The sequence below is a fragment of the Nicotiana tabacum genome, chromosome 11 (genome assembly GCF_000715075.1).
Source record: "Nicotiana tabacum cultivar K326 chromosome 11, ASM71507v2, whole genome shotgun sequence".
NCBI lineage: Eukaryota > Viridiplantae > Streptophyta > Magnoliopsida > Solanales > Solanaceae > Nicotiana > Nicotiana tabacum.
In genome coordinates this window covers 167,621,430-167,634,187 of record NC_134090.1, presented here as the reverse complement: position 1 = coordinate 167,634,187, position 12,758 = coordinate 167,621,430, and the positions used below count along the sequence as shown (strand labels likewise).

Sequence of the window (12,758 nt, the reverse complement as noted above, 5' to 3'; positions counted from 1 at the left end):
AGTTGTTGGAGCATAGAGCAAGGAGAAGAAAAGGAAAAAATCATCCCCCAGCGGAAGGATCACCATTGCCCCGCCATGATTAAAACTAACTAAATCCTTCTGTCTGCTGCAGGAAAATAAAGGTTGATGATGGCAGAAGGACGCGATACCAAAAAGGTCACCAAAACCGGGGCAAAAAATTTCCTGCCATTGTCAAAATTTTCTCGGAGGAACGAGAAAACCAAATCAAATAATTTTCAGTCTTAGTTTAAATAGGCGCCAACCTGTATAACGAGAGGAATAATTTTCAGTCTTAGCTTAAATAGGCGCCCGCCTGTATAACGAGAGGAATAATTTTCAGTCTTAGTTTAAATAGGCGCTCACCTATATAAAGAGAGGAATAATTTCATGTCTTAGTTTAGATAGGCGCCCACCTGTATAACGAGTGGAATACTTTTCATGTCTTAGTTTAAATAGGCGCCCACCTGTATAACGAGAGGAATAATTTTCATGTCTTAGTTTAAATAGGCGCCCACCTGTATAAAGAGAGGAATAATTTTTATGTCTTAGTTTAAATAGGCGCCCACCTGTATAACGAGAGGAATAATTTTCAGTCTTAGTTTAAATAGGCGCCCACCTGTATAACGAGAGGAATAATTTTCAGTCTTACTTTAAATAGGCGCCCACCTGTATAACGAGAGGAATAATTTCATGTCTTAGTTTAGATAGGCGCCTACCTGTATAACGAGTGGAATACTTTTCATGTCTTAGTTTAAATAGGCGCCCACCTGTATAACGAGAGGAATAATTTCATGTCTTAGTTTAAATAGGCGCCCACCTGTATAACGAGAGGAATAATTTTCAGTCTTAGTTTAAATAGGCGCTCACCTGTATAACGAGAGGAATAATTTCATGTCTTAGTTTAGATAGGCGCCCACCTGTATAACGAGTGGAATACTTTTCATGTCTTAGTTTAAACACCTGTATAACGAGTGGAATACTTTTCATGTCTTAGTTTAAATAGGCGCCCACCTGTATAACGAGAGGAATAATTTCATGTTTTAGTTTAAATAGGCGACCACCTGTATAACGAGAGGAATAATTTTCAGTCTTAGTTTAAATAGGCGCCCACCTGTATAATAATTTTCAGTCTTAGTTTAAATAGGCGCCCACCTGTATAACGAGAGGAATAATTTTCATGTCTTAGTTTAAATAGGCGCCCACCTGTATAACGAGAGGAATAATTTCATGTCTTAGTTTAAATAGGCGCCCACCTGTATAACGAGAGGAATAATTTTCAGTCTTAGTTTAAATAGGCGCCCACCTGTATAACGAGAGGAATAATTTTCAGTCTTAGTTTAAATAGGCGCCCACCTGTATAACGAGAGGAATAATTTTCAGTCTTAGTTTAAATAGGCGCCCACCTGTATAACGAGAGGAATAATTTTCAGTCTTAGTTTAAATAGGCGCCCACCTGTATAACGAGAGGAATAATTTTCAGTCTTAGTTTAAATAGGCGCCCACCTGTATAACGAGAGGAATAATTTTCAGTCTTAGTTTAAATAGGCGCCCACCTGTATAACGAGAGGAATAATTTCATGTCTTAGTTTAAATAGGCGCCCACCTGTATAACGAGAGGAATAATTTTCAGTCTTAGTTTAAATAGGCGCCCACCTGTATAACGAGAGGAATAATTTTCAGTCTTAGTTTAAATAGGCGCCCACCTGTATAACGAGAGGAATAATTTCATGTCTTAGTTTAGATAGGCGCCTACCTGTATAACGAGTGGAATACTTTTCATGTCTTAGTTTAAATAGGCGCCCACCTGTATAACGAGAGGAATAATTTCATGTCTTAGTTTAAATAGGCGCCCACCTGTATAACGAGAGGAATAATTTTCAGTCTTAGTTTAAATAGGCGCTCACCTGTATAACGAGAGGAATAATTTCATGTCTTAGTTTAGATAGGCGCCCACCTGTATAACGAGTGGAATACTTTTCATGTCTTAGTTTAAACACCTGTATAACGAGTGGAATACTTTTCATGTCTTAGTTTAAATAGGCGCCCACCTGTATAACGAGAGGAATAATTTCATGTTTTAGTTTAAATAGGCGCCCACCTGTATAACGAGAGAAATAATTTTCAGTCTTAGTTTAAATAGGCGCCCACCTGTATAATAATTTTCAGTCTTAGTTTAAATAGGCGCCCACCTGTATAACGAGAGGAATAATTTTCATGTCTTAGTTTAAATAGGCGCCCACCTGTATAACGAGAGGAATAATTTCATGTCTTAGTTTAAATAGGCGCCCACCTGTATAACGAGAGGAATAATTTTCAGTCTTAGTTTAAATAGGCGCCCACCTGTATAACGAGAGGAATAATTTTCAGTCTTAGTTTAAATAGGCGCCCACCTGTATAATGAGAGGAATAAATTTTCAGTCTTAGTTTAAATAGGCGCCCACCTGTATAACGAGAGGAATAATTTTCAGTCTTAGTTTAAATAGGCGCCCACCTGTATAACGAGAGGAATAATTTTCAGTCTTAGTTTAAATAGGCGCCCACCTGTATAACGAGAGGAATAATTTTCAGTCTTAGTTTAAATAGGCGCCCACCTGTATAACGAGAGGAATAATTTTCATGTCTTAGTTTAAATAGGCTCCCACCTATATAACGAGAGGAATATTTTCATGTTTTAGTTCAAACATTTTAGGCTTTGAGAGCAGTAACCCCACTGAAAGGCAGAAGGTTACAACAGGTGTACCCAGCAGGAAACAATAAAAATCTCCAGCACCGGGAAGGAGAAGGTTGCAAACTCAGGCGCAAGAATCAAAAGGACGCGTAAGGACGCATTTTGAAAGAAGCAGCTTGTGAACATTAAATCATGCCCAGCACGGCAAATCTGATGAAGAGAGTCATACCACCAGAGGAACCACTGAAAAGCCTAATGAAGAAAGTCGTGTCCCCAGTGGACCAAGCAAAATGATAAAAACTGGCATTCAGAAAGGCCAAGGACTAGTGTTATCCCCAAATTCTCGGAAGAAAAGCACTAGAGGAAGCACAAGCCGATAAGAAAGCGAGGCGACAAGAACGAGTTGAAGATAGATGAGGTCTTATGATCCATAGCCTAGCCTAGCTTCTTGTTTTTCCTTTTAGCAAATGTAACAGGGAGATCGGTACGCAACAACAACATACAACAGCATGTAACAGCACACAACAATAGCGAGCATGACGGTTACACGGTAGTCCCAGCTACCAAAACTTCCCGAACTACATTGACCTGATTCCTGTTCAGCCCAGGATATGTAGGAAACCTCTGAAGCAAGGGTTCGGTCAAACCTTTTTCGAAAAATGCTTCACACGGAGTACTTGGACGAGCAAAAATCGCCCACTTTATCTTTGCGTGAAAACCCTTCGTGTCTTCGGGCAAAGAAGGGCAGCTGTAAGCACGTGATTTTTGCTTCACGAAAGTTACTCCAAAAGAAAAGAAAAAAAAATCAAAAAATACATGTTTTGTCATTGAGTGATTTTTGTTTAATGTTAAAATTGTGTGTTAATTGTTATAGGTATTAACCAATATGTGTGTAAGTTTATTTTTAATTTTAACAATTTTTAGGGATTTTTAGTTTAATTTGTTAATTTTAAAAGAAAATGATTGTGGAAAATTGGCTTGGGCCCCAAAATGAGGCCCAAAACCAGGACACAAGTCCAGTCCAAACACAGGCTGCCCAGGCTTGGACCCAAAACTACGCCGCATAGGGCGTCTAATCGGAGCCGTCCGTTCAAACTCATCCAACGGTCCACATCCGCACCCATAACCCGACTTGTTTAACCGGTTCAACCCAACCCCTCACTTAAACCAAAACGACCCCGTTTCCATACCAAACGACCCCGTCCGGTCACTCACCAGTAGATCCAAGCCGTTGAGATCACTTGATCTAACGTCCCCGATCTATCCTCCCCTCCGTATATAAACCCCCCATCACACCCCACGCCCCCATCCAAACACCCCCCGGCTTCATCGTCTCCAGAGCCTAACCCTAATATCCCAAACCCTAGCCGCCCCCTTCACCTTCACTGAAAAGCTGGCGGCAAGGATGCCGGTGACTGCCAAAACAACACCCCTGATACATCCAACCACCCTAAACACGAATCCACCAACCATGTACCTCGAATCACACTCCATCGTCTTGAATCTTGATTTGAAGATTCGAGACCAAACCCCGATCTATACCAAACCAACCCAAACTCACACTGGACAACCCCCTGACCTCCCTCGTGACCAAACCAAGCTTGGTTTGGTCCGAATCTACCCACAAATCCTAAAATCTCAAATCTGAAGATCCAAACCCTAGAACACAAGAACTTGGGGAATCCGGCCAGTTTTAATAGGGGTTTGAGGTCTAATAGAACTTAATCAAGGTGTTCTCAGTTGAGAACACCCCAATTAAAGTTTGTTCGGCCCCTAATGGTCAAATCTAATTCAGACCTGGGTCGGCTTTGGTTGAACATTTTCAGTAAGTTTTCTTTTTCTTTTCAGTTTTTTTTAAGTATTGTCTGAATTTGTTAAGCATGTTTTGTTGTAGTTGTTTGGTGTTTCTGGTATTTTTTTTAATTTTCTTCCGTCTTTGTAAAGACCTTTTATTTGGTCATTTGTTCTTCTGTGTATATGTGAATACGTCTTGTGATATATATGCTCGATGAGATTAGTCGTCGAATAGATAGTTCGCATGGCCTCCCAGTGATTGTGCAAAGTTGTCTGAAGCCATTCGGGACCCTGTACGTGTTGTTTATGTGATCGACTAGTTATTTCTTGTTATAATTAGTATAGTCGATTTGATAAACGTCGTCGATTAGTTTCCTATAACTGAAGGTTCAAATATTCTAATTCATACAACTTCACATGAGTGAACGAACCTGTTGTTGTTAATTGATTGCTTGACATTGTTTGAAAGTAGTTTGTAACTGCATTATAAACAACTAAAAGACTCAGGCTAGGGCAGTTTTAAATTTGAACTTTCAGAAGTTCAAAATGCCCTGATGCTGCAATGGTTTAGGACAGTAATAATCAGGGCTTAACAAGGGTAGTTTGGGTGTAAAAAAGAACAGAAATGATTAGTTTAAATGAGATGACAAATAGGGTAGTGGATTAGGATTAAAATAATGTAATAGTGGGGAGCCAAACTTGTTAGCATGGGGCTGATTGAATAAAAAAGGGCTGCCCATGCTTTTGGGCAGAAAATACAGGCTAAAGGCCTGTCGAATGGATGGGCATGGGGAATACTTTTAGTTTAAAAAGAAGTTATGGGCAGGAAGGAGGGAAAGGGTTCAAGGCAGCTTAATGCTTGCCATTTCTGCCTATAAATAGGACTGTTTCAGAACATAAAAGGGGGCTGGACATTTTTTAGTCTTCAGAGGGATTTGAGTTTGGAAAAACTGAAAGAAAGAAACATAAAGAAAATTTCAGCATATAGTAACCAAACACTGCATGAAAACTGCATAAGAGTGCAAGTTGGTCAAGCTGTCTTTGCCAATTGTTGTTGGGTTGTTTGCCGAGCTGTTTGTGATTGTTGAACTGCTGGTGTTGTTACATTGAATATTCTGGGCTTTCTGTTGTTTTCTACTCTGTTTCTGGGATTGTCTGTTTGATGCTCGACCACCTGGGGGCTTCATAATTGTTGCTGGTTATTGTTGCTGGTTGTTGTTGCTGTGTTGTTGCTGTTTGGTTGCCTGTTGCTGATCATTCTCCTTCTTCTTTTGCTTTCCATACCAGGTACACGACTAATACACTATCAATGTAACCTGAAAGTTGAGCATGAATACAAAAGAGAAGAGTTGAAGATATCATTTTCTTTTACACATAGTCTGTCACATTGCATATCATGCAATGTATAATGGTTTACGTTTTTGCCTGGATACCAGAGTTAGCCCTCCCACATAGTGAATTTAAATGTAGTGTAACTTAGTGTCATATTGTGTGTGTAGGCTGATAGACAACATGATTGACAGTGTAGTAGGCTATATCTTAGAAGTCAGCTATATTTGTGATTAGCATGTCATTAAATGCATGTCACGTATAAAGCTATCCATTATTAGCTAATTTCATTCCCTTTGATAAACTGCCATGTTATAACTGATAAACCACCCTCTTAGAACAAAAACACAAGTTTCCGGCCTCAACCTCACGAAGGTCGAGCCCAAGTCGAAACGGGCTAAGCAGTCCTTCACCGGAAAATCAGTTGGCCCAAGCCTGGCGAATCCCGCACAAGCTGGGTTTGGGCCCATGAGGTCCGATCGCTCGCCCATGGGTGTGGCCCTGTTTCTGATTTTTGTTTGAAAAAGCATTCGGAATCCTGCTGTAAATAACTGTAAGCATGTAATTAACTAGGGCGATTTCTGCTTTCAACTGGTAGAGACAAAATGTGACAAGAAACATAGCCGCTATAGGATATCCTTTAAAAATAAAAGATGAGATGAGCCTCGACAAACAAAAATGCACAAGCTGCGGGGCCCTCATTAAATGTATATATTAAAATACTTAGAATTCGGGACATGCCGTTTTAGCAAAATTCGCGGCCTTCCCAGGATAATAATACGATAGTCTCTTTAGGCGCGTGTTTAATAATCTTACCTTCCTAAACTCGGGTGCGCATTTCATGCGACCCAACTCCAAATCTTAAAACATTGAATAAAAATATGTTCCGGATCGCGGGTGCATTTCATGTGACGCGAGCTAAAGACATGTTTTAAGCGATGTTCACATTCTTTTAAAATAATAATAATAAAGTGGTAAAAAGTTAAAATTGGCACATCGGTTCATAATTGTATTAAAGTCAGATAAATAAGCCGAATATGACAGTTGAGCGACCGTGCTAGAACCACGGAACTCGGGAATGCCTAACACCTTCTCCCGGGTTAACAGAATTCCTTATCCGGATTTCTGGTACGCAGACTGTAATATGGAGTCATTCTTTTCCTCCATTCGGGATTAAAATTGGTGACTTGGGACACCCTAAATCTCCCAAGTGGCGACTCTGAAATAAATAAACAAATCCCGTTTCGATTGTCCTCTAATTGGAAAAACTCCCTCGTACCCTCTCGGGTATGGAAAAAGGAGGTGTAACATGCTGAATCAGTTAATTCATTGTAGTTTAGCCACTTAGTACGATTAGCGAAATTTGTATGTTGTAGTTAAATCTTGGGACTGTTGGTGATATGCTACTGATAGAAATTTGGTGAATGCATAATTTCTGAGAGTTTTCTTTTTGAGCATTGTTGGCATTAAGATGTGTTAAGTTAAACATCCCTGTTACTTCGCTGGTTTCATTTTGTGTGTTAAAATCATTTAGAATGAGGATTCAAAACAAGGGAAATGGTTATAGAGGGAAAGTTATTGATATGTGTACGTTGAATATGAGTGGATTATGATTAATATGCACATCGTGGAGTAAAATAGGTGTGTGTAAAAGCTGAAATGGTAGAACGTTGATTAGCATGTTCAAATGTGGGGCATTTAGGGAAGGTGCATAATTTCTTAGCTTTCATGGGTCTCCGTAGTTGTAAGTTTTTTCATGTTTTCTTTAATTTGCATCCGAAGGTATAGTCAACAAGAATGGTTCAAAAAAGGTTTCGTTTGGTTTTAATTAGTCCATGATGCTCCAAAGGGCTTGCGTTGTCAAAGACTCGAACTCGAGTCGTGTTATGTATTGGTCTCAGCGATGGCTTTCTGAATTTGTGTCACTTCAGGCGCTCATTTGTGCTTTGGAGACTCGATACCGAGCCTCTCCCCAGCATAGCATATTTTCAGGAGCTTGGGGCTCACTAGTGGGCCCAAAATAGGACAGGCCCTTCCTAATGAGACTTGGGCAACCTCTTTTTGTTGGGTTACTAGTTTATGCTGAGCCGAATACCCCCTTTCTAATAATTAATTCTCCATCGTGTAAGTTTCTCGTTAACCTGAATAAAACCTTTGGTTAATTTAGTAGTAAAGAATCAAATTCCTTTAAATAATTGGGAGGCGAGCTATACTAGATAAGACATTGTCTATGGCCCTCCGAGCTTTAGTTTGAATATCCTTTTAAAATAGAATCGAGGTACGCAGCGCCAAATAAAATCTCAAATGCGCGACCCTCATTTAATCCTTTCTTTTAAAATACTTAGAACTCGAGGCGTGTCATTTAGCAAATTCACATGGCCCTCGCAAAGTTAAAAACTCGTAGTTGCTTTAGGCGCATTGTTTTAATAATATTACCTTCCTAAACTCGGGTGCGCATTTATGTGACCCAAATCCAAATCTCAACAATGTCGAAATATGTCGAAGACCGCGGGTGCATTTATGTGACGTGGTTCAAGACGTATTTTGACAGCGTTGCAATATTCCTAAAAGTGAATAAAAGCAGTTAAAAGTTAAAATTTGCACATAGATTTAAAATATTTTTAAAATCAAATAATTAAGCCAAATATTGCAGTTGAGCGACCGTGCTAGAACCACGGAACTCGGGAATGCCTAACACCTTCTCCCGGGTTAACAAAATTCCTTACCCAGATTTCTGGTTCGCGGACTGTAATTTAGAGTCAATCTTTCCTCGATTTGGGATTTGAACCGGTGACTTGGGACACCATAAATCTCCCAAGTGGCGACTCTGAATCTTTAAATAAAAATAATCCCGTTTCGATTGTCCTTTAATTGGAAAAACTCCCTTATACCCTTTTGGGGGTAGGTAAAAAGGAGGTGTGACATGTAACACGCTTAGAAAGGTGTTGAAACTATTTACTGGGCTCTTTGTATGCTTGTGCCATGGGGGCATTTGCATCTATACCCACTTTTTGTGTCACGTTTTAACTTGTGCCCGCTTTGCAAAAAAATTTGCAAGCATACCCGGTTTTTCGCATAACTTCAGCATACGGGGCTGAAGTAGCAAAGACAATCACGCAAAACTTCAGCATTCTAGTAGTCGGGCTTGAAGTTCAGCTCTAGAGCTGAAGCTTTTGTTTTGTAACTGTTGAACTTCAGCTCTAGAGCTGAAGTTTTTGTTTGTAACTGGCGAACTTCAGCTCTAGAGCTGAAGTTTTTGTTTGTAAGCTTCAGCTCTAGAGCTGAAGTTTTTGTTTTGTAACTGTCAAACTTCAGCTCTAGAGCTGAAGTTTTTGTTTGTAACTGGCTTTTTGTTTGTAAGCTTCAGCTCTAGAGCTGAAGTTTTTGTTTGTAACTGTAAGATTCAGCTCTAGAGCTGAAGTTTTTGTTTTGTAACTATCGAACTTCAGCTCTAGAGCTGAGGTTTTTGTTTGTACTAATATTTTACTTGGCTCTCCTCTTCTGGAGTCGAAATTTTTTTAATCACTTGACTGTTTTTCCTGTACTTAGCAAAGACAACTATAATCACTGGTGATTTCATATGGATAACTCTTTGTACTTTTTGTAGTCAAGATGAGAGTAGTTAATCTGTCATTTATCCTTAATTATGGTGGTTCTTTGTTTAGGTAAAAAGTTACTACAAATTACTTGGCCTACTTGTCATAGTTGTGTTTGTGTGCGTATATCTTCCCTTCAAATATGTTACTCCATTCTACTTCATCACATGTTGCCGTTTTTGAGCTCAATAGATGACTCGTTCCACTTCATGAAAAATCTGAACAAACAGTTAAGTTAAATCCATAACTATGCTTACGTAAAAGAATATTAATTGAGACAAAGCGAAGAAGAAATAATCTGCACCAACAGCAACATAAGAAAGAAGAAGAAAACGAAGGAGAAGAAAGGGGGCTGAAGTTATTTAAAAAATGAGTACAAATTAAAAAAAAAATTTAAAAAATATGTATAGGTTAAATGGGGGCGACCAAATAAGGCGCCCGTACATTTTTAGTGTGCCATGGCAAATACAAGTCCATGTCAATTTAGGGCCCATATAACTCATTACCTGCTTTTCTTCTTCTTCACTTGTAGTTTATGCATCCTTTGCAATTATTTGGAGCAACAGTTCACATTGAGCGTCAACACTTGAGATATTTTACTTTTCATACTTTCCATGGTTTGGGTTATTAGTTCTTCTTAATGTATATGTTTGTTTTTAGCAGCACTAAAGTTTGGTTATTTGGACGAATCCTATTGCTGAAAAAAATGTAAAATTATTACTTGTTTGTACAACTTTTAAAATGAATTGGACTCATCCTATTCAGAAAAAAAGAATTCACTAAACCACAAACAAACGCAACACCGAAACTTGTTTGGACAACTTTTAAAAGTTTGCATCCGAAATTTTCAAAAAGTTTCTTAAAGAAAAACTATTTGGTCATTTATTGTTTCTAATAAATTTTTATGATTGATCTATAAAGTTTCTTCAAGAGTTTCTCAAAGAACTTTTCTTCTAAAAGAAATAAACGTTTCCTGGAAAAGTTTTTTGAAAAGAAAGTTTTCACGGCTTTGTTTGTTACAAAACTTTTTCAATATAGAGTCAAATTGCCAGATATTCGAAAATATAGAACAATCCAACCTCCCTATAACAGTCTCATTTGTTTCGATACGTTTTGGTTGCTATATTGAAGTGCTGTTATAGAAGACACATATTATAACATAATATAAAAATTAATTTCGAGTAAAATTTGATTTCTATAGTAAATGACTATTATATATGAATATTGTTGCAGGAAGGTCAGAATGTATATAATACAGGGTTCTAACACCTATTTTCGCATAGTTTCAAGCACTTTTTTTTTGTTGTTATTCAAAGTAATGATATTAAACTATAAGTAGTTAATCATTCTCGTGACTTCTACCTAAAAGGGCTTGGCTCCAAAATAATGATAAGGCTTTGATGGTATTGTCAGTTTGTCACGGAAGAATTTACTCGAATAAGTTTATGCACAAACCAAGGTTAGAGTACATAATAATCAACCATAAATCAAGTAGCACCACTACGTAATTACTTTGATATAATAAGAGTTTAGCTTTTATGTATTCACAGCAAAAAATATATTTATATAATAAAATTATTTATAAGTTAATTTCAAGTAAATCTTGATAATAAATGTTACTTTCCCTCTTTACTTTTACTTGTCCACTATTTATTTTGCACACCCCTTAAAAAATAATAAATAAAGTGTATAATTTACCTTGATATCCATATTAATTGGTGTATAGTTTTAATGGGTTTGAAAAATAATTTGGAATGAGTAATTAATGATAAGGCAAAACAGAAAAAATAAATTATTTTTCTCTTGATATGCAAAAAATGACAAGTAAAAATAAAAACATCTCCTGGATAAGCTTCACGACCGGGCGGTCTTCGTAATAGAAGAGACATTTGGCGATAAGCTTGCGCTTAATTTATTTTTAGAATACTTGTCAGCTAAAAGTGAACGAAGGAAATAATAATTAATAACCTAATAAAAATGATATACGGCCTACTAAGCTATCACAAGTTAAACTACAATGATAGTATACTTAAACTCATATAAAAAGCACATGATGCACTGTACTACTTACGAGTTCAACTAAACCCATAACTTTTGATATAGAGTAAAAATTTGTATACAAATATTCATTAGAATTACAAAAATAGTAGGTGTGAAACCATAACTTTAAAAATATAATGGGTTTAATATTAAAAACATTAAAATTGAACCCATATATAAGATTTAAATCCTGGATTCGCTTCTGCATGCATTTACTACTTTGATACACGTATCTAGCTAGTGCCAGCAAATAATTTTCGAGAGCTTTCTTGATTTTGTTCAAACTATCAACTTTAAAAACTAATCCACTGCATTCCTTTATAGTCAAGAGGATTATAATGAATTCTTAATCAATCTGTTGATTCTGTGGATTTCTTACTGTAGATTTCTGTTAGCTTCTGACCCACAGATCCAAATAAGTCAACTCATGGATCTCACAGCCTTAACAGAATGCAGACACCTAATCCAATTGTGTTTAAATTATACATTTCATATTCAAAATATATATTATCTTGTAATGTAACCTACCCTCACCCGTATAAGCGGAGCCAAAATTTGAAGCTTATGTGTTCGAAATTTTAGTTTTTTTAAGTTACTGAACTCTAAATTAATAATTTGTATATAAGCAATATATTTTTTAAAGTAAATGCAGAATTTGGACCAAAACTAGTGAATTCTGTCGAACCCGCAACCGCAAGGCTAATTCCGCCCCTCTACCCCTACCTCTACAAAAGGAAAAAATCTTATCTATGTGCTATACAGCCTATGGTTTATCTAGTTCACAGAGATCCATTTTTAAATTAGGAAAAAATAAAAGAAAAAAGAAGAATAGGATATTCAATTATTTGGCTATAAATTCTGAACTTGGGTTTGACAGATTTGAAGATTAAACCAATTGAGAGTACATTTTTTTTTTGTGTATTTTGTAGCTATGTCTTCAATGGGATTAAACTATGGCCATCTTTATGTGCAGCAAAAGCGTTTAAAGGAGAATCAGACAAAAATGGAGAACGAAAAAGCAAAAGGAAACGAAGGCAACAATAATGAGAAGAAGAAGAAGAAGATTCATCCTATGGTTCAAAAATCAAGCACCAAATGAAAGGGTATAAATTTTAGAAGTTTAGGAATTTCTAGCATTTATAATTCTCTTTTTGCGAAGAATTTTATGATGATGAAATTTTTTGGCTGTAAACTGAGAAAAAAAAAATTAAGAATTTCTTTAATTAGTTTCATTGTGTAATTTTTCTAATCTTGATCTTCCCATCATATCCTTTTCGTCATTTTCAGTTACTCGCTCTGTCCCAATTAATGTGGTAGAGGTAGGGGTGGGC

General features: G+C 37.1%; 1 protein-coding gene across 1 annotated transcript in view; it reads left to right on the top strand.

Annotated features, from left to right (window-relative positions):
- LOC142166124 (uncharacterized) overlaps nt 1–12,526 on the top strand; it is a 50,297-nt gene extending 37,771 nt beyond the window's left edge. Inside the window, exon 7 of the mRNA XM_075224544.1 lies at nt 12,357–12,526. Coding sequence (XP_075080645.1) covers nt 12,357–12,526 — 170 coding nt within the window. The remainder of the gene's footprint in view (nt 1–12,356) is intronic.
- The last annotated feature ends 232 nt before the right edge of the window (nt 12,527–12,758 follow it).